This window comes from Pollicipes pollicipes, unplaced genomic scaffold, assembly GCF_011947565.3.
Source record: "Pollicipes pollicipes isolate AB1234 unplaced genomic scaffold, Ppol_2.1 Scaffold_6052;HRSCAF=7182_pilon_pilon_pilon, whole genome shotgun sequence".
Taxonomy (NCBI): domain Eukaryota; kingdom Metazoa; phylum Arthropoda; class Thecostraca; order Pollicipedomorpha; family Pollicipedidae; genus Pollicipes; species Pollicipes pollicipes.
Genome location: NW_023596805.1, coordinates 10,386,909 through 10,409,892, shown reverse-complemented (window position 1 = coordinate 10,409,892; position 22,984 = coordinate 10,386,909). Strand labels below are relative to the sequence as shown.

Here is a 22,984-nt window from a genome sequence, read left to right as displayed (position 1 = left end):
TGCCAAGAAATCACATCTGGTACTTGGCAAAAAAAAAAAAATGGGACAACGCATTTCAGGAGCTGCATGGTGACATGGTTTCTTCTGGGTGAAAATAATTTTGGGTTATATGTTATCAAAAATATAATACAGGACCTGTTCATCTCTATGTTTTTATTAATTTTTACATTCTAACATTGTTTTCTTTTGCATTTTCAATGGATATCTGACATCACCTGTTTTCTTTCAGATAATAGTGCCTGCCTTACAAAATCAGCATGGACATGATGACAGACATATAGCTGAAGAAGGAAGGCTTTTGGTGGAAGTGAGGAGCGCTGAATAGCAGTCTAGTCACAATGAGAATGCAGGAGGGTGTGCATCAGTGATTCATTGGCAGCACCGCAGAAGGCAGCCAGATGCCATTGTCTGAATCATCAACCAAGTTCTGGTGTGACAGTGTCAGTCAGTGAGCAGCAGTGATCTACCATCAGATACTTGATATCCAGCACCAGTGGCTGGTACCAGTGACCCTGTGTATCCATCGCCAAGTGCTAGTGACTGCATACATAGCAACTCATTAGTGACAGGTGACATTTGGTGAGAGCCTCACCATGATGACCTCATCGACACCGACGGACGAGCCAGCCCGCCTCTTCCCACTGACCTCGCCTTTCGGGCCGGCGCCGCGCGACCGCTGGCCCCTCATGCTCGTCGCCTCCACCTCTATGGAGATCTCGCGCAAGGTCGCCCGCTGGGAGCTCAACAGTAAGTCCCGGCCTTCGCCGCTGCCATGGCTTCCGGTGTGTGCGCCCCGTCGGCACGCGCGGAAGTCGGCGTGGTGGAGCATGTTCGTGGGCTCGGTGTTAAGTCGAAACCTCCTCTGGTAACTTATCTGGTTGCTCAGTAGTGAGTCTTGCTATGCGCGAATACGGTGCTTGTGTGTGAACGCTTGCTTGAGAACTCTGTTGAGTCCTGGACGTCAGCAACGACGCTTCGCAGCCGGAGAGCAGGGGGAGGGAGAGGGGGGGGGGGGGGGTGGGTTGGCCGTTACACGCTGGCCAAATCCAGGAAGAAACCCGTTTTTTTGCGTAAGGGGTGAATTTTTGGGGGGTGACTTTAATTTTTGGGGGAATTTAGCCAATTTTTGTCCGGCTCAACTCCTACCCCAACTTTTCCCGAAAAACTGCATCCCTGCTTCAGAGCAGCCTGCCGGTAGTAGGATGTGACTACGTGGTAATCTTACGAGCCGTCTTCTTTGCGGTGTTCTGTACAAATAAGGGGCCTTCAGACGTCGATTGCTGAGCACGTGCTGGGGTCTCTCCAAGGACACTTGCATTTTCTTCCACGCGTCGCTACCATAGATGGTGCGCTCGATAGTAATATGGCTCGGCTCGAACACGACAACGTCTTTTGATCCAATCACCGCGGCACAGTTATGCCCAAAGCATGCATGCAGCCTGCGAGTGGCCCTTCTATCGGGTGTCTGTTCCACAGCGTCTGTTTGCGATGGGCTTGCAATCTTGGTGCCGCAGTGACGCGATGGTGCTCAGCGAAGTCGCGTGATACGTGGACAATTACGTGTTTTATGGCTGTCATGCGACAACACAATCTCGCTGACGAAGGTATAAGGTCAGCGGGTCATTCACCGCGTGACAGTCCAGAACGGAGCGAAACACGAGCTGGCGGCGACCTCGCCGCCCGCCGCTCGGCTCCAAGCTCGCGCTTCGCGGATGCGGCGCCTTCCTAGCGCGGCGGACCCCTGTGGGCGCCGCTGATCTGAGGGCCGCCTGGGCGGCCGGCCGGGTCGATGGGGGCGGCGCCCGCCCCGCCCCGGGACCATCGATTGACCTGCGCAGCGCCGCCGGCCGCATCGATTGACCGCCGACACTGAGGTTGCGTCGCCGACGGAGCCGGCTCCGCCCGCACGGCTCCGGCCGCTGCCGCGGTGGCTCCAGTGGTGACGGCTCCCGTGGCCGGCGGCGTCGGTGGTGCCCGGTCAGGGAGGCTGGTGCGGCAGTGGGAGGTGCTCCGGCCGACGTGGCAGGAGGTCGGGTGCCGTTGCCTTGGCTGGAGGGTGATCTGCGCTGTTGGGCTACGCCCGAGTCTGTTTATCATCTGAATATCTGTCGTGCTAATGTCGGGCCACTACCATGCCCGGAGTTCACTGAATGGGCCGGTTCTTCTGTGGATTTTGCTTCGAAGCTGTTTACAGGCCGTTCGGGTGTTCGTGGAATGGCAGAAGGTTTCTTTTAGATTGAGTCTTCCATGCAACTAAACGCATGTCGTCTTGTACATTTCTTGAGTATTCAAACTGCTCGTATTTCAAAATATATATATTTACTCCATCCCCCTCAGTAAGTCTCGAACAACTGAAATATTATCGCTTGCGCTTTTTTCGGCCGTAACGCTGTTGACTGAAATACTAGCACATTGAACAAGCACCAACCGTGCACTCGGCTGCCACAGGGTGTATGCAAAGCAAAAGCATTGCGGGATTGTCACAGTGTAGGAGAAATCTCCCAGCCAAGACGAATATCTGAACTTAGCGTAGAAACTCTGCTCTAACTCGCCATGCATGCAATTAAGAAAATTCAATTTTTAGTTGTGACAAATCTCTATAAAGGGGTTTAGCAGTCTAAGGGTTATTGTAGAACAATTCCAAGCTACGTTAAAAACGGTGTTGAATCTCACAAGGCGAATAAAAGCAGACTGTCGCACTTTCGCACGTTTTGCAACGGCTCACGGTGTTGTAAGGTCACTTACTCAGTAAACGCCCATTGGTAATTCTGATAGTATGTTGACGCAATGGCCTCTGATCGGGACCAGGTTTGCCGTTTAATAGATGAGTTCTACCAAAAATTTTCAATTGATATAATCTAGAACAAACAAAGCCAAAGCCTAGATCCAAAAAGTGTCTCTCGGTCCCAATGACTGTCGACCCGCGGATTTCGTCAATTTTGTGGTATTTTCCTCGCCGTGCCGCTCTGGCCTACAATGCCGGCTTATTGGCATGACCATTAGGTAGCCTTTTCCCAAAGTACTTGATTAAGGGCAAAGCTTTTCTGAACTTAGTACTAACCTCTGTGAGCTGGGTAGAAATATCTAAGCAGGTTTCGCCCCTGTTGCTGTAGTCAGCAGGAATATTCAAATGTTAACTTTGCTTGAACAGGTTTGTGGTACTAATCTGGTTGTAGCATATTCTTCTCGCACGTAAAGCTGACAGGAGACTCGATTTTCCAGATGCTTTGCACAGTTGGGAAGCTTTTACATTCTTCTACGTTGCATGTAGATTTTCTTCGCAACAGCTGAGCTTCAAATGCTTCCAGCAGGATATTGCTTATATCCGATGAGACCGTGGTCAGTGTCCGCGAGGTTGGTGGTGGGCGGCGGCGACGCCATCTCTCGATGACCACGTGAATCAGAAGTGCATGACCTCTTAGTTGCCATGGGCGACGATACAGCAGTAGGAACCGTGGAAACATTGTATCTGTGTAACTTCCGAGTATCTGTGGATGGCGATTGGTTGTGCCTCAAGGAGCTGCAAGATGTTGAACTAAGCCACGCTCCCAACCGGCTGCCGTCTCCCAGTTACGATGGTACGTCTGGCTATTCATAGAGGGCAGCACTTACTTGTCGAACCCTATTCGTCTTCTACCTGTGCGTGTGCAGGCCTGGTAAGACCAACATCAGAAATTTCCCACAACTTTTCGAGGATGGTGGCATATCACTTATTCCATGACGCCCGGACCGGCCCGCTCAACGCACCAAATGTGGGAAGCATGTTTTTATTTCCCGCGAAAATGCTCAATATTTTTCCCTGTGTTGGCTCATCAGGGGTAGAAGGTCATACTGATCGTTGCGCTGTCATCTGGATGGCAGAGAACGCCGTGCCTATAACTGTTGATTGAATGTACATTCGGTTTCATTGGTCACTCCTGGATGGGAGTCATACTGTGCATTCGCCCACCTCATCCCCAAGGCTATCCCTTCTTAGACCACAATGTGCATAATGTGTTGGCTGTTTGTTCATGTAATAACGCGATGTTGTGTTCCGACGTACCTTGACGCCGCTGCCTGCCTCGATTGACCCCTCCCGCCGTCGTGTAATAACGCAATGTTGTTTCCGACGCTGCGTTATCCGCCCCTCCCCCCCCCCCCGCTTGACGCCCTCCGCGCCTGCAGAACGTGACCCGGTCGCCATCGAGCGCAGCAACCTGATCAACATCAGCAAGTTGGTGGTGAAGGAGCTGATCGAGTCGTCGGTGCCGTTCGGCCGCATGCTCGACTCGGACCATGTGCCGCTGCAGCACTTCTTCATCGTGCTGGAGCACGCCCTGCGCCACGGGCTGCGGCCCAAACGGGTACGTCGGCGCCGGGGGCACGTCCAGGGAACAGGGCTCTCGCTCAGGCGGGTGCCCACTGGGGGGGGGGGGGGGGGGGGGCTAACGGCGGGAGCGGGGGGCGTCGTAACGCGCTGCTCCGCGAGATATGACCTCATTTTGAAATTGCGGACGGCGCAGCTCGTCCCTGCTCTCTCCTTAAGACGGCGATAAGGTGGCAATCTCAGCAATGTTCACCGGCCTGAGCACGGCACGGTCGGCGGAGCCGGCGGCGGCGGGCTGGGCCGCGACGGCGCGTCTGACCGCGCTCGCCCCTCCTGCAGGGTCTGCTGGGGCCGAAGAAGGAGCTGTGGGACGTGCTGCAGGCGGTGGAGCGGCTCACCAGCGAGGCGGCCGACATCACCACCAGCGTGCGAGACCTGCCCACCGTCAAGTGAGACGCAGACTGCGTAATGGCCGAGCGCTTAGCGTCTTCGGCCCTCACGTGGGAGCAAAACCCGGCTGCGACTTTGTCCTTCGGCGCGAATTTTGTACCTGCACTCGCTGTTGTTCCATAGAATTGTGTGTGATGACGGTTCTCCAATCCTCTTTCAAAACAGCCGTTGAATGAGACTGCGAGCGGACGCCGCGCCGGCCCCGCGCATGCGCGCTGGCGCCGGCCGTGCGGTGGCCTGGGGTCAGAACCCTGGATGGTCAGAGCCGTTTTGACGGTTGTTTGTGTCTAGTCCAGTGCCCGATGCCTTATGATGCCCTGGAGCTCGTGTGGCGTCGACCCTGACACGAGCGGCGACGTGTCAAACCGGTCCCAGCTAGTGTGCTCCTGACACGAGCGGGGCCGGTTTGGTGCAGGTCGTCGCTGCGCTGTGTGGCTGACACAGGAGTCCTGACGCGCTCCTCACGAGTCGCAGCCGTGGGCTGGTCTCCCACCAGCCTGTGACGTGGCCTCGGAGCCCTGTACTGCCGTCCCGCGTGGTCCGCCCGTGAGCGTGGTGGGCGGCATCGCTCATCGCTCTGTCCGTCGCCTGAACCGGCCTCACCCCGCCGCCGCCGTCGCCACCGTCAGGACTCCGCTGGGCAGGGCCCGCGCCTGGCTGCGGCTGGCGCTGATGCAGAAGAAGCTGCCCGACTACGTGCGCCTGCTGCTGGAGCACCAGGACGTGCTGGACGAGCACTACGAGCAGGGCGCGTTGATGCTGTCCGAGGAGGCCATCCACGTGCTCGGCCTGCTAGTCGGCCTCAACGTCATCGACTGCAACCTCTGCATGAAGGTGAGGGCCTAGTGTGAGCGTGCTAACCGGCGGTGGCGCTGGTTGGTGTGGTGGCCACGGTGCAGACCTCGCTACCGGCTGAAGCAGGGCTGTGTTGAAGAGAGAGATCAGACGGAATCCATTTTGTTTGGGCCGTGATTGCGTGAGGAAAAAGCAGGGCAATATGGTGGAACGTGCTTTGTTTGTGGCGTGAGTGGTTTAATGTGTGGCAATGACAGGCATTTTGTGGGTAACTGTCTTCGCGCAGTAATTGCTGTCGGTTTTATCTCTTGTTGATCATGCCTGACCTCTGTTAACGTTGGAAGAAGGAGGAGCTGCGCTGTGAGCAGGGCGTGGCCTCCAGACCTCTGGCATGACCCCTGACCTCTTTTGGAGAAACTAGACTATCGGTGTGGCATGACCCCTGACCTGACTTGTAACCTCTGTCAGGAGGAACTGGACTGTCAGTGGAGATTGACTCCCTAACCTCTGGCCTGACCTCCCTGTGACCTCCGTCAAAAGGAGGAGTTGGGCTGTCAGCAGGGCATGACTCCCTGACCTTTGACCTGACCCCCTGTGACCTTTGCCGGGAGGAGGGGCGGGACTATCGGCAGGGCTTGGCTTCCTGACCTCTGACCTGATCTCCCCGTGACCTCTGTTATGAGGAGAAGCTGGACTGTCAGCTGGGCATGACTTCCTGACGCTGAACTGTCAGCAGGGTGCGACTCCCTGACCTCTGATCTGATCTCCCTGTGACCTCTGTCAGGAGGAGGAGCTGGACTGTCAGCAGGGCGTGATCGACTTCTCTCTGTACCTGCGCAACAGTCCGACGGAAAGCAGCGAGCCGGGCCTGGCCACGGCCGACATGAGTGAGAGCAAGTACGAGCGCGTGCTCGACCAGAAAAACTACATCGAGGAGCTGAACCGGCACCTCAAGTGAGCGGGCCGGCCCCGCGTCCGACGGTGGGCGGGGTCCCGGCAGGTGGCGGGCGGGGCACCGGCGGGACGGCAGCCGGGCACCGGCAGGGCAGGGTCTGGTGTGGGCCCCCGCTGGCGGCCTGGTTTGAGGCGTGGAAAGTACCGATCCCTGGTTTGGTTGACAGTTGTGAACCAGGACTGGACTAAATGTGTGGCGTGCGAAAAATGCTTCCTGGCGCGTTCATGTTCGATGCTTCATTTCAATTTGAAGCAGCATCATGTAATATAACCATGGAACACGAAGGAAGATTTTTATATGTAGTCGGATGTATATACGGCTGGCGGTAGTACCGCTGAGCCTAGTCCGTTCCTTAGTATCCCGCACGAGCGGGCGGGGCGCCGCCGGCTGCCTGGCGTCACCCCGCTGTGACCCTGATGACCCCGGTGACCCGGCTTATGACGGCGCTGTGATGGGGTTGCAGCGCCACGGTCACCAACCTGCAGCAGAAGCTGGAGCAGCAGATCGCCACATGCGCCCTGCTGCGGGAGGATCTGGCCATCGCGCGCAACCAAGCGCAGGTCGGCCGGCCGCCGGCAGTGAGCGGCTCGCCCGCCCCCAGCCGCACGCCCGACACACTGGTACGGCTCCACCTGATACACTGATGCGGCCACATCAGACTCATGGTGCGGCCACACTCGACACGCTGGCACGGCCACACTCGATACACGGGTGCGGCCACACCCGATACACTGATATGGCCACACTCGACACACTGGTACGGCCACAACCGACACTCTGGTATGGCCACACCCGGCTCATGGTGCGGCCACACCCGACACAGTGGTACGGCCTCTGGCAGTAAAGCACAGAGCTTGATACCGCATACGGGCAAGCCGCACAAAAGCGAACATCTCACCCTTTGGTACTGGCACTTCTCCACACAGTGCAGTAGGACCTCAGACAGACTGGTACGACTTGGTCGTACCATCGAGCAGACTTTTGAACGGACTGGTCCAGCCTGTTCACACACTCACTCAACTCATTGGGTATGGGTATGGCGGTCTCCCTGAGAAATCCACTGACGCGGACTTGTCGTCGTTCAGACAGGGGGTGGGCTTCTATATTTTGGACAAGGTTGACCCAGCCTGTATGATATGGTGACGTTTTGCAACAGGCTGTACAAAGCCCGGGAAGGCTAGCGATGCTACTCAGTTCTCCCGCCTTGCACCCCCCCCCCCCTTCCCACCCCCGCCCCCTCCCCCACCCCCAAGGACAGTGTCATTTCATTTCTTCTTTCCTGAACTGTCCACAGTCCAGGCCCCACCCATAAGTCGGTGATCGGCACTGGCCATGGTGTTTGATGTGAATGCGCTGGGTGTATTTGTTTCAATGTTCTCGGACGTAGGCAGTCAGACCTTGTGCGGCCCGCAGACTGTGATGTCCTGGCCCTTAGCCAACCGCCCGATGTATCTGGGATCCACAGCCCCATCCTGCTGTCAGTGAGGTTCGGGGTGCCGGCAGTGTTGTGGTTAACACGTCTGCGTTAACCACTGCACGTCTGGGAAACCAGAGGTACGGGGCTCGATTCCCCGCAGTGCCCGCCCTTCCTGCCAGGGTGAGAGGCAGGCGACGCCATATAACCTCAGCAGCTGAGTGCGTCGTAAAGCTCCAATCACACACACACACACACACGAGGTTCCGCCGCTTGCTCTGCCTCGTGCCGTCCGCAGTACCACTGTCCGCCGTGCCATGCCCAGCACCACTGTCCGTCGTGCCGTCCCCAGCACCATTGTTCGCCGTGCCGTGCCCAGTACCACTGTCCGCCGTGCCGTCCCCAGCACCACTGTCCGCCGTGCCGTGGCCGGTCTGCGTGCCGTCTGACCCGCTCTCTGCCCGGCCGGCAGTCGGTGACGTCGCGGGCGTCACAACAGAGCGGCGCCGGCGCCTCCTCGCCCTCCGGCTGCGGTGAGGAGATTGAGGACCTGCGCGCCCAGCTGCGCGAGGAGCGCGCTCACCGCCGCGAGCTGGAGAAGGAGCTGGAGATGCAGGTGAGCACCTCCGCCCAGCAGCTGGAGCGGCCATTGTGTGAGTGTGCATGCTTGCGTGCGTGCGTGCGTGCGTGCGTGCGTGCGTGCGTGCGTGCGTGCGTGCGTGCGTGCGTGCGTGCGTGCGCGCGCTCGTGTGTGTGTTTGGTTTGTATGCGCGTGCGTGCGCGCGTGTGTGTGTGCGCTTGCGGGCGTGAGTGCGTGTGTATGCATGTGTGCGTGCGTGCGTGTGTATGCATGTGTGCGTGCGTGCGTTTATACGATAGCGGTAGTGTGCATACTATGTTGCTGCAGGCGGCTACGCGCCAGATACCGATAGCCTACGATATCCCGAGCTTGAGCCTAGTGAGGTTGCGTGTTGAAAGTAACAGCGCCGCGTTCAGCGACGTCGGAAATGACGTCAGGGGCGGTATCAGCCTCCGTCAGCAGCAAGACGGCCGGTGGCAGTAATGCCCCGTCAAGACGACAGCTGTGCGTCACCGCCTCTTCGTTGTGGGCCAGGCGACTTCAGCCATGCTCTCTTCGGACGACAGATTAGTATCGTTGCTCAGCGCCTGTCCCAGAGCCGGTGTCGCTGTGAGCTGCAGTATAAGGAGCGTCATCCGCGACAGTGTGAGATGGCTGCAGGGTCTGGATCGGCTCCGCTCCAGCTCTCCCGTCATGTCGCGAGTCTGGCCCTCTGGCGCGGTCCTTTGACGCGGCCCCCTGCCTGCCCCAGATCCAGATGAAGGCCGAGATGGAAATGGCGACCAAGCTGCTGGAGAAGGATGTGCACGAGAAGCAGGACACCATCGTCAACCTGCGCCGCCAGCTGGATGACATCAAGGCCATCAACCTCGAGATGTACAACAAGCTGCAGGTGAGCGTGCCGTCACGTGCGTCTCCACCAGAGCACAAGGTGCATGCGATCGGTGGACTCAACTCGTCGCTAAAGCGGAGAATACATAAAGTGCAGCCGGACTGTGAACTCGCAAGGTCGGCGCAGTCGGACGAGTCGGACCTAGGTTCTACCCGAGATGGAAACACGCACGAGCGTTTGCGATTGCGCTGTGTGCATGCCACGCACACCTGAACTGCACATCCGCTGGACCGCTAGGTGAGCGAGCCAGAGCTTATGGAAACTCAGCTTATGGAAACTTATTGATATGACACATTTTGAATCGCATTATACAAAATAACTTTTTGAACAATATTGCAACTAAAAGTTGTTCCCCGAAGGTCTTACTGTGAGGCAATAAGTATCGACCACTTCATCGTGGTCTGGGTCATCCACCAAAGACCTGCGGTTGTCTCATAGCTGACTTGGACTGGCAGCACGAAGCCCCGTGTACACCTTGCGACTAGTTGCGGAATGCGCCACAGATCCTGCAGACGTCAGCTGCGGCGAACTAGAAGTGTGGCATTTAAACCCGCGAGCCTCTGAAGCGCAGGCCAAAGAACTCAAAGGTGGTACCTCCAGTTCGTAGCAGCTGATGTCTACAGAACACGCAGCAAATTGTCAGACAGTGCGAGGTGGGGAAGTACCTCTTTTGAGCTCGTTTTGCCGGCGGTTGGCCGGCCAGCGGGGTTAAAAGAGGCATCTCTAGACCGCGACAGCTGGCGACTACAGAAGCTGCAGCGGATTCTGCAGCCAGTTCGCAAGGTCATCAGTTCACCATATGTAAGCTATTAAGGGCGATACGTAACGCCCGGTAAGGGCGTTAAGGTATGGGATGAAGGCCATGATGTCCTGCGCCGTACGCGGCTCTGCTATGAATAGCTGGCGGTGGTGTGTGGGCTCTCGGTTCAGATGCCCCGGCCACACACCGTTGCGTGCTGGGGGTGACAGGCAGGACGAAATCACCGTCATGTTTTGCAAAGGTAGCTCCGCCCGTCCGTCGTTGTGGTGCGCGTGCAGAAGGTGCACAAACCCACAAGAAGTGAGGCGCGCCTACACCTTGTCCGTGCGCATAAACAGGCTGAGAGTCGACAAGTTCTATTGTATGAGCTGCGCTGCGCGTCTGAGAAACCAGAGGAGTGGGGTTCGATTCCCCGCGGTGCCCGCCCTTCTTGCCAGGGTGAGAGGCAGGCGACACCATGAAGCCTCAACAGCTGAGCGCGTTGCAAAGACCTCAATGACATCATCATATTGTATAAGCTGTGCAGTGCGTTGGCGATGCTTACGTATCCTTAAGGGCAGTTGTATTTACTTTATTCCGCATTGCTGAACGCGTAGAAAAGGAAAAGGTACAGCTATGTTACTTGGATATCGTGAGATATTTTGCCATGATCTCAATATATTCTCGTTTTCCCCCTTTTTATTCGCCCTTAAGCCAGAAACAATATAAACAAAAATCCTCATCTCAGGCATATTGTGTTTTTTCCTGGTCCCCTGCGGACTTGGATTATTTTTTACTTCGATAATGGCAGTGGATGTGCATTCTTTTTTACTTCGGCAATGGGGATCGCTATGGCGAGTGACAAAATTTCGGCCGTCTTTCAAGCATCTTTCGTAAATACTGCTGCGTGTAACGTGAAGGTCAAGTTCTGGGCTCTAGATGACCACGCGGTCGAGGCTCCCTAAAGCCCCAATTACTACTACTACAAGTTCCAGTTCGCGAACTGGTTGGCAAAAACTGGAGCTCTGTGTATTTACGAGTACAGGGCGTGGCCTGTTGTTGCCGTCTCGCCACGGGCATGGGCCTCTTTCGTGCCACCCGGGATCGTAAATCTGTGTTGGCTTCTCTTGCCGGTGCTCGACCAGTGCCCTCCACCATCCGCGGTATGTTACTTTTCTTTTTATAGCTGTGTCTGTTCGTTTCGCACGTGCTAGAATATTTTGTTTGCTTGAAATCTCGTGTAGCACGTTATTGCTGTTGTTTTCTTCTTTTGCGTCGCAGTTTGCCTTGTGTTTTGTTTATTTGTAGATGTTTGTTTTTGGTCTAGCTTGTCGAAGACATTTGAAGGGTGCGAGCGGGGATTCAATTAGTCAATAATACTGAAGCTTCCGGCAAATTCTACAGTATTCCTTTGCTCATTACGATATGAGACAATGGGGGCACGCACAGGCATCAGAAAGTGTGTACTTATCTTTTGACTTCTTCGTGGTGGGGGAGGTAAATGCGTAGTTATCAGATGTCTGTGTATAGACAGGAGATTCTCCCCGAAATACGTCACCGCTGTCTTCCTTGCTGATGAGAAGCATAGTAATGTACGTGCCGCTAAGATGTAAAGAAATTGAGAAAAGGGGAAAGGCAAGCATTGGATAGTGTTTAACTCGATTTTTGTCGCTGATGAGCCATTTTCATTGGTAGCTGCAGTATACATCAAGGCATTTGGACTAAGCTGCGTTCCATTGTCACTTCACCCCCCTGCTCCTATTGTTCTGGTCGTCCTCGTAGGACGCGTATTTGTAGAATGGTCTAATTACCTCAGTTTTTGTTATTTCAGCCATATACCATGTTCGCAGTTTCCAATATGCCGTTTCTGCAGTACGTTTCCTGTTTTATATCACGTCATTCTCCGCCCTGTAAAGCACAATTTCGGGTCCATACGCCACTGTAAGCTTCAAGTTTGGCGGTAGCAAAAGTTATTGTTGAACAACCAAGCAGATGCAGAAATGAACATCACATTTTCAAAGACCGACCCTGCACTCTGTTAAGACGGGGCTCCTCGTTTGTCTGGCTGGACATCTGATGTCCACTAATGTCCGATAAGTACCTCACCCGTGTCACGGCAAAGTCCGCCCATCGGTTCTGTCGGTGTAGAGACTCCGCCGCCGCCGTCCTCTCTGTCGTGTCCAGTGGCGCCAGCTGACGCCGCGGGGGCGCCGCGTCCGGCCGGCAGGAGTGCGAGCTGGACCTGTCGGGCAAGGCCGAGCTCATCTCACGGCTGCAGGCCCGCTCCTGGGAGGTGGGCCGCCTGCTCTCCGGCCTGCAGCAGATGAGCGGCGCGCCGCGGCGCCCTCTGCGCCCCTCACGCTCGGCCCACTTGCTGACGGAGCCGCGGCGCGCCCGGCCGCCGCCGCCGGCCGCCGCGGCCTCGCCGCCGCCGCCCACGCCGCGCAGTGACATCACGCCCGGTGACGTCACGCCCGGTGACGTCACGCCGTCGTCTGACACCGAGGATGTGTCGGCGGGCGTGGCCAACCGCCGGCTGGAGCAGGAGTGTGGCCTCACGCCTGACACGCCACGCTCCTCCGACCGCGAGCACAGCATGGACGGCTGGGAGACCATCGATGGCGACGAGATCTAGCGGCGCCGCACGAAGCTGTGTTTGGTCGGTTTCCGCCGCGCGGCGCTGCAGCTGTGATATTTGGGTCGTGCGCTGAATAGGGCAAGTCGCTGGCTGGTTTGTCTGTTCACAGGTATTCAAGGGCAGGATGATGCTTTGATGACAGTATTAGTCTTGCGAAGGATAGCCTGTCACGTGTGATCTCGAGTGTATGCTGTACAGGTGCAGCAGTATTATGGACAAGGCGGACATCGCTGAAGACCGTGGCGATGCGTCATGACATTGAGTGTTCGGTTGCGTAGGTACGACGCAATTGGCATGAAGCAAAACTGGCAAATGGGGTTCAGCCTTGCGGACGAATCGTGCAATCATTTCGATGGTGCGCGGGGCTATGTGCCGATTGTCAGCAGAAGCAGTGATGGTCTATCGTTGGCAGACGCTTTCTGAAAGCAGCCGACAAGCGCACCTTGGTCATGAAGCGATGCTATATTGGCCCTTCGCGCGGACGCGTAACAGCAAGGGCGGGCTAGTCTTTTGTTACCCGACGAGTGACCACGGTGCGGACAAGACTGCGCTTGTAGCGGGAATCATGCACACCTGATATCTCTAGTCGATTTCGTAAGGCGCGGTGACTGGTACTGGTCATCGCGGGTGATTGACAACATAGATAACATTCCCTCTCATAGTCTGCTTTGTTTTGGAACATTGCCGCACAACGATAGGCTCTGACAGCTCGGGCGGCGCAACCGGTCAGACTTGGGACAGCGTAATTGAATGGGCGACGGATCATAGAGCGAAGCGCCGGGCAAAGGATCATAGAGCGTAGCGCATGACAGCGTTACTGATCGTGCGACGGATCATAGAGCACGGCGCGGGCAGCGTTACTGATCGTGCGACGGATCAAGGAGCACGGCGCCGGGCAACGTTACTGATCGTGCGACAGACCAAAGAGCACAGCGCCGGGCAACGTTACTGATCGTGCGACGGATCATAGAGCACGGCGCCGGGCGACGTTACTGATCGGGCGACGGATCATAGAGCGCGGCGCGGGCAGCATTACTGATGGCGCGACGGATCATAGAGCGCAGCGTCGGGCAGCGTCGGGCAACACGCGTCGCCATGCTATCAGTGTTGAAAGGGGCGCTTTGAGCCTTCCTCGCTGTCCACGGCTCCAGCTCCGCATCTACCTGCGCACGGAGGCCGGCAAGGTCGGCATAAGACGGCAGGGGCCAGTTGGTGCTGGTGCCTGGTACTCAGCGACTCCCGGCCAGCCAGCGACGCGCTTTTGTGCGATGCCAATGTCCGTGCAATCGAGAGATCGTCGCTTTTGCTTTGTTACAATAGATCAATACACGATATCGGACGCTAGGTGTGTCATGCTCTTGCGTGGTTCTGCTCTGCTGATTGTGTTTTGTGTCAGAGATCAGTGTCAAGAGAATTGTCATTGTTTTGTGAGAACAGTGAGAATTGTCAAGTTTCACCGCGTTGGGTATTTACGACTGGGCAAATGTCGGAGGCGGAAGGGACTTCGCGCAGGCAGCGGTTGGGAAATACCAATTCAAAAAGTATTCCGTATGGAGCGTTTGGCGCAACTTGTTTCAAAGAATTCTTCGAAGCATTTGTGGTCTCCTGTGTGGATGCACATCATTGAATGCCTCCCCCCCCCCCCCCCCCGCTTTAGCATTTGAGTCCCGTGCAGTGCGAAACTCGCCCGGCTGGTTCTTAGCGACCAGCTGGATGCTGACCAAGGGATAATGGAGCACAGGTGGGCCACGTATTAGCATTTCGCGGTGCGAGAGCCGGGCTGAACACATGGGCCCACAGAGAAGCTATCCGTTTGAGTAGAACTGCGTTGCCTGGGTGCCTTTATGATATATCCAGCAAGCCCTATGCAGCAGGCATCGATCGTAAGTGCTCTGATACTTGCCGCCGGCAATGAAGCTACGCATTGGTATTTTAACTATTGACACATAAATATGCCAGAATATATTTCCCGCTAAGTGACATCGTCAGCCGCGGTAGTTGAACAAGTTTTGCACGCAGATAGTTTTGTGCGAAGGGAAATTACGAGGTTAAACTTAATTCAATAAGCTGAATTTATTAAGTGCTGACTAAGTGCTTTATTAAGTGCAGTATATCTGACGCGATGACGAAGACCACGTATAGCACGTATACAGCTGGGAGCAACAGCGAACACAAGTCGGTGTCGCTCTTTGGGACCAATATTTGAAAGAAAGATGGTGCTAAACTCTGTCCGGGTCATAGCCCCGTTACGTTTCTTGGGGGATGGTGAGGTGAGATGATCCGAGAAATTCTACCGGGTTGGGTAGTATTTGAGAACCTAGGTTCGGCGCACTCTACTGAGACACTTAAAGAAGTCCGGTGAAAAGGGAACGACAATCGCATAGTTTTGGTCGTGACCCACTGTTCTCTTGTGACTTGACCACAAGAGACGCTGCCGCTGCGCGGGGCCTGAGCTCCGGGCGGGGCCGGGACGGGCACGGTCTGAAGCTGGGACGAGCGCGGTCTGAAGCCGGGACGGGCGCGGTCTGAAGCCGAGACGGGGGCCGGTCTGAACCCAGGATGGTCAGATCACCATGCCATTAGCCATTCGACAAGATGTGGATAGCTCCGTGGTGACGACAGGCTATGCATCAGCTCGGCCTGTGTATAGATCAGGTCGAAAGTTAAATTTAACGTTTCGAAAGCTTACATCGCGGCTTGAGGTGGAAATAGTTATTTTTCGTTTCATTTTGGATTTCGGATTTAACTTTTTTGATCGAGCGACTTCAAAGGTCTGATAGGCTTTGCTGTCGTTATCTTCTCAAATGAAGTCGTACGGAGCCAAAAATTTGGAGAATTAGTCTTAGCAGTCTAGTTAAGTAGTCTCCCATGACTATAAGTGCAGTTACTGAGTCAGTGATACACCCAGACACCAGACGCAAGTAACCACTGCTGTTAATGTAGCGCCACCTGGGAATTTCACCAAACGCGGGCGCTTACAAACGAGTTGGAGAAAGGCGCGGATGCCTTCGAGCCTTTTGAACCCGTTTGCTAAAAAAAAACGCCTTTGGATAATGCTGATTTGCATCAGGCTGGTCCACCATTGACGTCGTTGGAAACACACGTTCTGGGATCCCTGTATCTTGTGGGACCGAAAACACTCCGGTGGCGAGTGATAGTCTGGCCGTTGTCATGTATAAATTAGCTGACGTACTTCACTGGATCGCGTCGTCGTCGATCAGGTCGCGGAAATACTACCCAAATCGTCCAAAGAGGACAAAGGTATAGAACCATCGTTACGGTAATTCGTAATGATCGGTACCGTAACTTGAACGCGCGGCGTTGTCTTCTTCGCGTGCTTAAGTTACGGTAACGATGGTTACCATAATTCGTAATCATCGTTACCGTAACTTGAACGCACGATGTTGTCAACGTCGCACGTTCAATTTACGGTAACGACGGTTGTATAGCTTTTACGCCGGCACGTGTTGACATGTTGCGGCTGGAATAATTGTTCGTTCTATCGTCCTCTTCTGGTGTGTCATTATTTACGTATAAATTCACCAGACTAGGACGTCCGAATAGTCCGAATAATTGTGAGGACTGTGACACAGATACCTTGTCTCAACCTTGCCGTATAACTTTTGCGAGATGATATATCGATAGCGCGCCTCCGCAACGAAAGCGAACCATGGTATTGCCACCAGTAGGGGTTCAAAGTCAAGACCAGGCAAAGTCTGTGCAGGTCCAGGCAGGTCGTTTTGCTTGAGCACTACTCTTTCGGAATGTGGCGTGCGTGATTTGTGATGATGTGATGATAAGCCATGCTGCCGTCCAAAGGCAAAACCCCATATGTTCATTTCCATCCATTTTGGCTTTTTCATTTCATCTGATTCGTCTTCTCATGCTGCATTCGTATGTTCAAACCAATAATTGAAATTTTCTCAAGCTTTTAGCTAAAAAAATGGGCGAAATGCTTGAAAATTGGTACTGATTTTTTAAATAACCAAAATCAGCATGAGTAGATGAATCAGCTGACATAAAAACCGCAAAATGACCAAAAATCAACATATGGGGATTTATCTTTGGACGAATCATATGAATGTATATATATATATATATATATATATATATATATATATTATATCATAGTCTGACGTGGCAGGACCGTCGCCGGTGACCGGGCGTGAGCTCGTGTTAGGGGCTCTCCCTGACCGGCACGAAATGAAATCACTCGATGCATTACGTGAAAACGACCCCAAAGCAGAAGGGCAGATGACGAACTGTTGTCTGTGGAAGCAATAGCTGTCGTTAAAGCTTCCACAAATGGCGTAAGGGGCGTCATGCCCGTCACTTCACGTGACATCGAGACATTGGCTGGCAGAGTATGTCAAAGTGATCACTTTGTGGCAATTGAAATGTTGCATGCTTTCTGGAACTATTCTGGAGTTGTCTGGAAGAGCAGCCGGTTAATTCCAGCCCCCCTCCCCTCGTGGTGTTTGCGGGCAGACATTTTCCTGGAGCCAAAAACAGATCCCAGGATCCCGTGCACATGAAACCCCATGAGATTCTTGATTCACCCATGTGACCTGACACATGTCTGGTGGCGGGTTCTAGCTCATCGTGCCTTGGCAGCCCTCCACAGTCCTCCCGTGCCTTTCACCTCGCGGCTTGGGAGGAACGATGGCGGGAGGACATGCCAAAGATCTTGGCTGACGCTTCGTGACGTCACGCTGCGATGTGAGAGAAACCGTGACGTGACGTGGCGTGGCGTCGCGTTGTGATGTGAGAGAAGCTGTGCCGTGACGTGACGTCACTATGACATCACGTTGTGACGTCGGAGGATTCGTACCTGACGTGGCGTGATGCTATTTCAGGAGTGCCAGGTGGCGCTAAAGGAGAACAACGTGGTGGTGATGACGCTGGAGGACAAGATCCTCACCCTGACCACCACTAGTCGCAAAATGGACGAAATGTAAGGCCCGGCAGACACTTTCGGCCTTCAGCCATATATATATATATATATATATATATATATATATATATATATATATATAATAGGAAAAGACCGTATAATAGGACGCATCACTGTGTAGGCCAACGCCCTGTTGGTAGAGCGCGTCACTAGCTAGGTCGCGAGGTTTGGTAGTATTCGTGTCCGTCATTTAAAGAGAGAGTGCTACGCTTGAAAGCGGTCCCAGATTCCCGCAGTAATGCGTGGGCGAGTCTAGTCACTAGACGTTGGGCGTGCAGTTGGGTTATTCCAGATATAAGATGGCCAGTTGTCTGTACTAAATTTTGGGTCTGAAAGGGCCCATCAAGCGTTCAAAATACATGGGCTTGCCTTTAGTTGACTGCCACCGAAAATGCGCGCGTTGTTTCAGTGTCACTCACGGAATAGGTGTTCATAAGCCTTAAACCGATGCAGTTGGTTGGAGGAGATTCGCCCCAATGCTTCGCATCAGGGCCTCAGCGCTGGTGACGAAATGGAACCTGTCATGCACCGTGACCTGGGCATATTGTGACCTTGTTGAATTTGGACGGCATGTCGAAAGCGAGAGTTCATCGCACTTAATTACTGAACACATGACAAGGTTTTTTATCGATTATCTTGAGGTGGAAAGCTTGCCCAGCTGAGTGACGTCTGTGAGTAGCTGGAAGGGTGGTAGGACCAACGAAGTCGAATTTTCTGGTATGTCATGTGGTTGGGTCCGTTGTCCGCAGTCACACGGAGACAGAGCAGAAGAGGAAGGCGGCGGAGGACACGCTGCGCCAGCTGTCCGACAAGCTGTCCGAGTGTGAGATTCAGCTGTCCAAGGTGTCGTCTGACCTGAAGGTAAGCTGTGAAATGCAGCTGATCAGAGATCCACATATTATGACTGACTGCGTTTGATCTGGATACTCCTCTCTCGCTGGCAGCTTTTTGTTTTGTCCTTCCCCTGATTAGTTGTGTATGTTTCTCATCTATCGGCATTCCTCTTCACAACTTTTACATCTATAATGCACGTTTCTCTTCGTCGTATACTTTGTCGTACAAGATGTGCTGGGATTTTTTGGCCGTGCTTTGGTTTATCTGATACTGATCTTTCATTGGTGGCGTATTGGCCGGACAGGGAGAGCCTGTCCGGCCAATGGTGTATTATGCCGGCATGACTGTTCTCATTGGCTCTTCGTGACGTAGCTGTGCGCTGATTGGTCGGCTGTGTCGTCAGATCGAGCGGGAGTGGCGGGAGAGTCTGCAGGCGGGAATGGTCGAGGACCGCGAGAAGCTGGCAACTCTTCAGAGGACCAACGATCAGCTGAGCAGGAAACTCGAGGTCAGCTGCTGCGGCTGCAGCTCATAGGTGCCCTCCGGCAGCAGTGGCTCTCGGGCTGAGCGGGGGTTTGGCAGCAGTGGCTCTCCGGCTTGGCGGGGTTTGGCAGCAGTGGCTCTCCGGCTTGGCGGGGGTTTGGCAGCAGTGGCTCTCCGGCTGGGTGGGGTTTGGCAGCAGTGGCTCTCCGGCTTGGCGGGGTTTGGCAGCAGCGGCTCTCCGGCTTGGCGGGGTGTGGCAGCACTGGCTCTCCGGCTTGGCGGGGTTTGGCAGCAGTGGCTCTCCGGCTGAGCGGGGGTTTGGCAGCAGTGACTCCGGCTGGGTGGGGTTTGGTAGCAGTGGCTCTCCGGCTTGGCGGGGTTTGGCAGCAGTGGCTCTCCGGCTGGGCGGGGGTTTGGCAGCAGTGGCTCTCCGGCTTGGCGGGGTTTGGCAGCAATGGCTCTCCGGCTTGGCGGGGTTTGGCAGCAGTGGCTCTCCGGCTGGGCGGGGTTTGGCAGCAATGGCTCTCCGGCTGGGCGGGGTTGGCAGCAGTGGCTCTCCGGCTGGGCGGGGGTTTGGCAGCAGTGGCTCTCCGGCTGAGCGGAGGTTTGGCAGCAGTGGTTCTCGGACCGTGCGGGGTTTGGCAGCAGTGACTCTCCGGCTTGGCGGGGTTTGGCAGCAGTGGCTCTCCGGCTTGGCGGGGTTTGGCAGCAGTGGCTCTCCGGCTTGGCGGGGTTTGGCAGCAGTGGCTCTTCGGCTGGGCGGGGTTTGGCAGCAATGGCTCTCCGGCTTGGCGGGGTTTGGCAGCAGTGGCTCTCCGGCTTGGTGGGGTTTGGCAGCAGTTGCTTTCCGGCTTGGCGGGGTTTGGCAGCAGTGGCTCTCCTGCTTGGTGCGGTTTGGCAGCAGTGGCTCTCCGGCTGGGCGGGGTTTGGCAGCAGTGACTCTCCGGCTGGGCGGGGGTTTGGCAACGGTAGTTCTCGGGCCGTGCGGGATTTGACAGCAGTTGCTCTCCGGCTTGGCGGAGTTTGGCAGCAGTGACTCTCCGAGCTGGCGGGGTTTGGCAGCAGTGGCTCTCCGGCTGGGCGGGGGTTTGGCAGCATTGGCTCTCCGGCTGGGGGGGGGGGGGGGGGGGTTGGTACCAATATCTCCCTGATTTGGCTCGGTTTGGTAGCTGTGGCACGTAAAAGCGCGGCGCAGCTCACTGCGGTCGCTTAGTTATGGCACAGAGGTATAAGCTTGGTCCACGACGTGCATTTGGTCGTCACAGAGGCACTCGACTATGTATGCTTACTTCATCGACCATGCTTCCAACGCGGTGTCCTTTTCTTCACATGTCACATCTACTCAACGCCACGTATATGCCTGATTAAAAGACGCAAACCTTGCCAGCGCGTAGTCACTGTTGTCACGCATCCACCGCGGTGCTGTGCGGCCAAACGTTCCGTGTGCTGTGACATGACACCACCACCCGCGCACGTATACAATCTGTAATGCATCGCTCTCGCGGCCAGGACCAGGAGACGACGGACGTGGAGATGGAGCGGCTGCGCGTGCGCTGTCAGGAGCACGAGCGCACGCTGGAGGAGCTGGGCCACCACCTGTCAGAGTCCAAGCTGAGGTCGGTTTCCCGCCGCGGACGGGGCGCGCCACGAAGTCCGTGTCGCCACCGCGGCGGGGGCTGTCTCACTAGTACCGAGGCTTGCCTGGTCTAGGCGCCGCTAGCGGGGCTGTTGGCCTGACGTTGGACAGTGGCACCAACTCTGTCCTGGTGTATTGTGTGACGGTAAGCGTGGCACCAACTCTGTCCTGGTGTATTGTGTGACGGTAAGCGTGGCACCAACTCTGTCCTGGTGTATTGTGTGACGGTAAGCGTGGCCGACATGCCCGCCAGCACCCTGTGTCGGTGTGGCCATGAGCTCGGTGCGTGCGTGCGTTGCGTGCGTGCGTGCGTGCGTGCGTGCGTGCGTGCGTGCGTGCGTGCGTTGCGTGCGTGCTGTGCGTGCGTGCGTGCGTGCGTGCGTGCGTGCGTGCGTGCGTGCGTGCGTGTGTGTGTGTGGTGTGTGTGTGTGTGTGGTGTGTACGTGCGTGCGTGTGCGTGCGTGCGTGCGTGCGCGCCCGCGCCGCACGTGGGTTCGTGCGTGCGTGCGCGGCCCCTGACCGTGACCCGATCCCCTAGGATGGAGGACCTGCGCCAGACGGCGCGGTACGCCATGGACGGCCAGTGGGTGCCGGACAGCGCGGTGCAGCACTGTAAGAGCTGTCAGCAGGAGTTCACCATCAGCCGGAGGAAGGTGAGGCCGGCCAGCCCGGCACGAGCGTGCCGTCTGTCGGACTGGTGGTGGTGCGCTCAGATGCGCGTCACCTGTTGTGACTTGAGTCCTTCGCTGCCGATGGTGTATTATGTTGGAATGGCTGGTGCGTTCCAGACGCGCATGTCTTTTATGGTCTTTTATGGGTGCTTCTGGCTTTCGTAAATAAAACGCAAAAGCGATCAAGCCGAAACCAGAAAAAGACAGTCATTGAGTTGTTTGTATTCGTCTATTTGCTTACCAATTCAACGCTCAAATACTGCACGGCGCTCCATGGAGGGAGGGGAGGGGGGGGGGGGGGGTCGGTAGCGGCTCTCCGGCTGGGCGGGGTTTGGTACCAATAGCTCCCTGATTTGGCTTGGTTTGATAGCTGTGGCATCTGCAAACGCGACGCAGCTCACTGCGGTCGCCTAGTTATGGCACAGAGGTCCGTAGCTCGGTCCGTGGCGTGCAGAAAGGATTGTATGGCGCGAGAGGAGGTCTTTCACAATGAACTTTGTATTTTGCCAACTTCTTAAGTCCATTGCCGCCCTACCCCTTGGTAGTTTCATGGCTCACTTGCCTCACTTCACGCTTGGGCCGATTGAACTGCCGTTTTATTATTCTTAGAACTACGTTCTTTAAGTTTTTTTTTTGCGGATATTCTGTGGATATTCGTGCCTGTTCGCAGGAATTTCGTGGGGTAGGGTTTGTATTGATAACCACCTCATAGCAAACATCTTCCAAGGCCGCATTACAAGCCATTGGAAATGCATTTACCCAGTAATCGTGCAGTGCTGACTCATCTGGCGAACGCGAGGAATGGCTGCACCGCAACATCTGCCGCACTCCTCTGACGCGTGCCCTGGTCCGCAGCACCACTGCCGCAACTGTGGCGGCGTCTTCTGCCACCCGTGCTCGGACAACACCATGGCTCTGGCGGCCTCGGCCAAGCCGGTCCGGGTCTGCGACGACTGCCACACCTTCCTGCTGCAACGTTACCAAGCGGCCTAGAACGGCAGTACGTTGCTACTGGCATCTGTCGGCGGGCACCGCGACGCTACTCACATCTGTAGGCGGAGAAGGGTGCCGCGACGCTGCTGACATCCATCGGCGGAGAAGGACGCCGCGACACTGCTGACATCTATCGGCGGAGAAGAACGCCGCGACGCTGATGACATCTATCGGCGGAGAAGGTCGCCGCGAGGCGGCTGACATCTGTCGGTGGAAAAGTTCTCCGGAGTGCTCATTGTGGCGCCCGGCGGAATGTGACGCGACACGCTGGCGTGTCTCGCCCGCTCAGCGTCATCCAGCTGCTGCTCTTGCCAACGGGGCACACCTGCCAAAGGAACATGTACATGGATGGATCTGCCGGGCACTGCTGTGTATTGAGATGACTGGTACCACGCATAAGAACTGGTTATCAGTTTTCACATGGCAGGCTGCCAGCATCTGCCAACCAATGGGGTCGACGAATGCGCCTGAATGTGGCGCGTCGCGTGTTGGACCGGTATTTCTCAGTTGGCCGTAACCGAGATAACGGGAGTTTTCCTTGTGCGTGCTGGGTATGCGCTATTGCATCAGCTTACTTAAAATGTGCAGTCGCGCCTGTTTTAACGAATATGCTATTTGGGAATTGCAAATATTGAGTGTTGAAG

At 55.6% G+C, this 22,984-nt stretch overlaps 1 protein-coding gene across 1 annotated transcript; it reads left to right on the top strand.

The window, feature by feature from the left end:
* The first annotated feature begins 475 nt into the window (after nucleotides 1-475).
* On the top strand, nucleotides 476-22,969 carry LOC119104773 (RUN and FYVE domain-containing protein 2). The gene is made up of 15 exons (XM_037228493.1): nucleotides 476-747; nucleotides 4,165-4,343; nucleotides 4,646-4,755; nucleotides 5,386-5,590; nucleotides 6,336-6,505; nucleotides 6,970-7,126; nucleotides 8,393-8,536; nucleotides 9,252-9,392; nucleotides 12,359-12,496; nucleotides 17,626-17,723; nucleotides 18,473-18,584; nucleotides 18,961-19,065; nucleotides 20,550-20,656; nucleotides 21,215-21,329; nucleotides 22,203-22,969. The coding sequence occupies exons 1-15, from the start codon at nucleotides 594-596 to the stop codon at nucleotides 22,338-22,340; spliced, it is 2,073 nt and encodes a 690-aa protein (XP_037084388.1). The 5' UTR covers nucleotides 476-593; the 3' UTR covers nucleotides 22,341-22,969.
* The last annotated feature ends 15 nt before the right edge of the window (nucleotides 22,970-22,984 follow it).

Coding starts and splice junctions, on each gene's coding strand:
- LOC119104773 (XM_037228493.1), top strand. CDS start 594: ATGATGACCTCATCGACACCGACGGACGAGCCAGCCCGCCTCTTCCCA. Junction 748..4,164: donor CGCCCGCTGGGAGCTCAACA/GTAAGTCCCGGC, acceptor CCGCGCCTGCAG/AACGTGACCCGGTCGCCATC. Junction 4,344..4,645: donor ACGGGCTGCGGCCCAAACGG/GTACGTCGGCGC, acceptor CCCCTCCTGCAG/GGTCTGCTGGGGCCGAAGAA.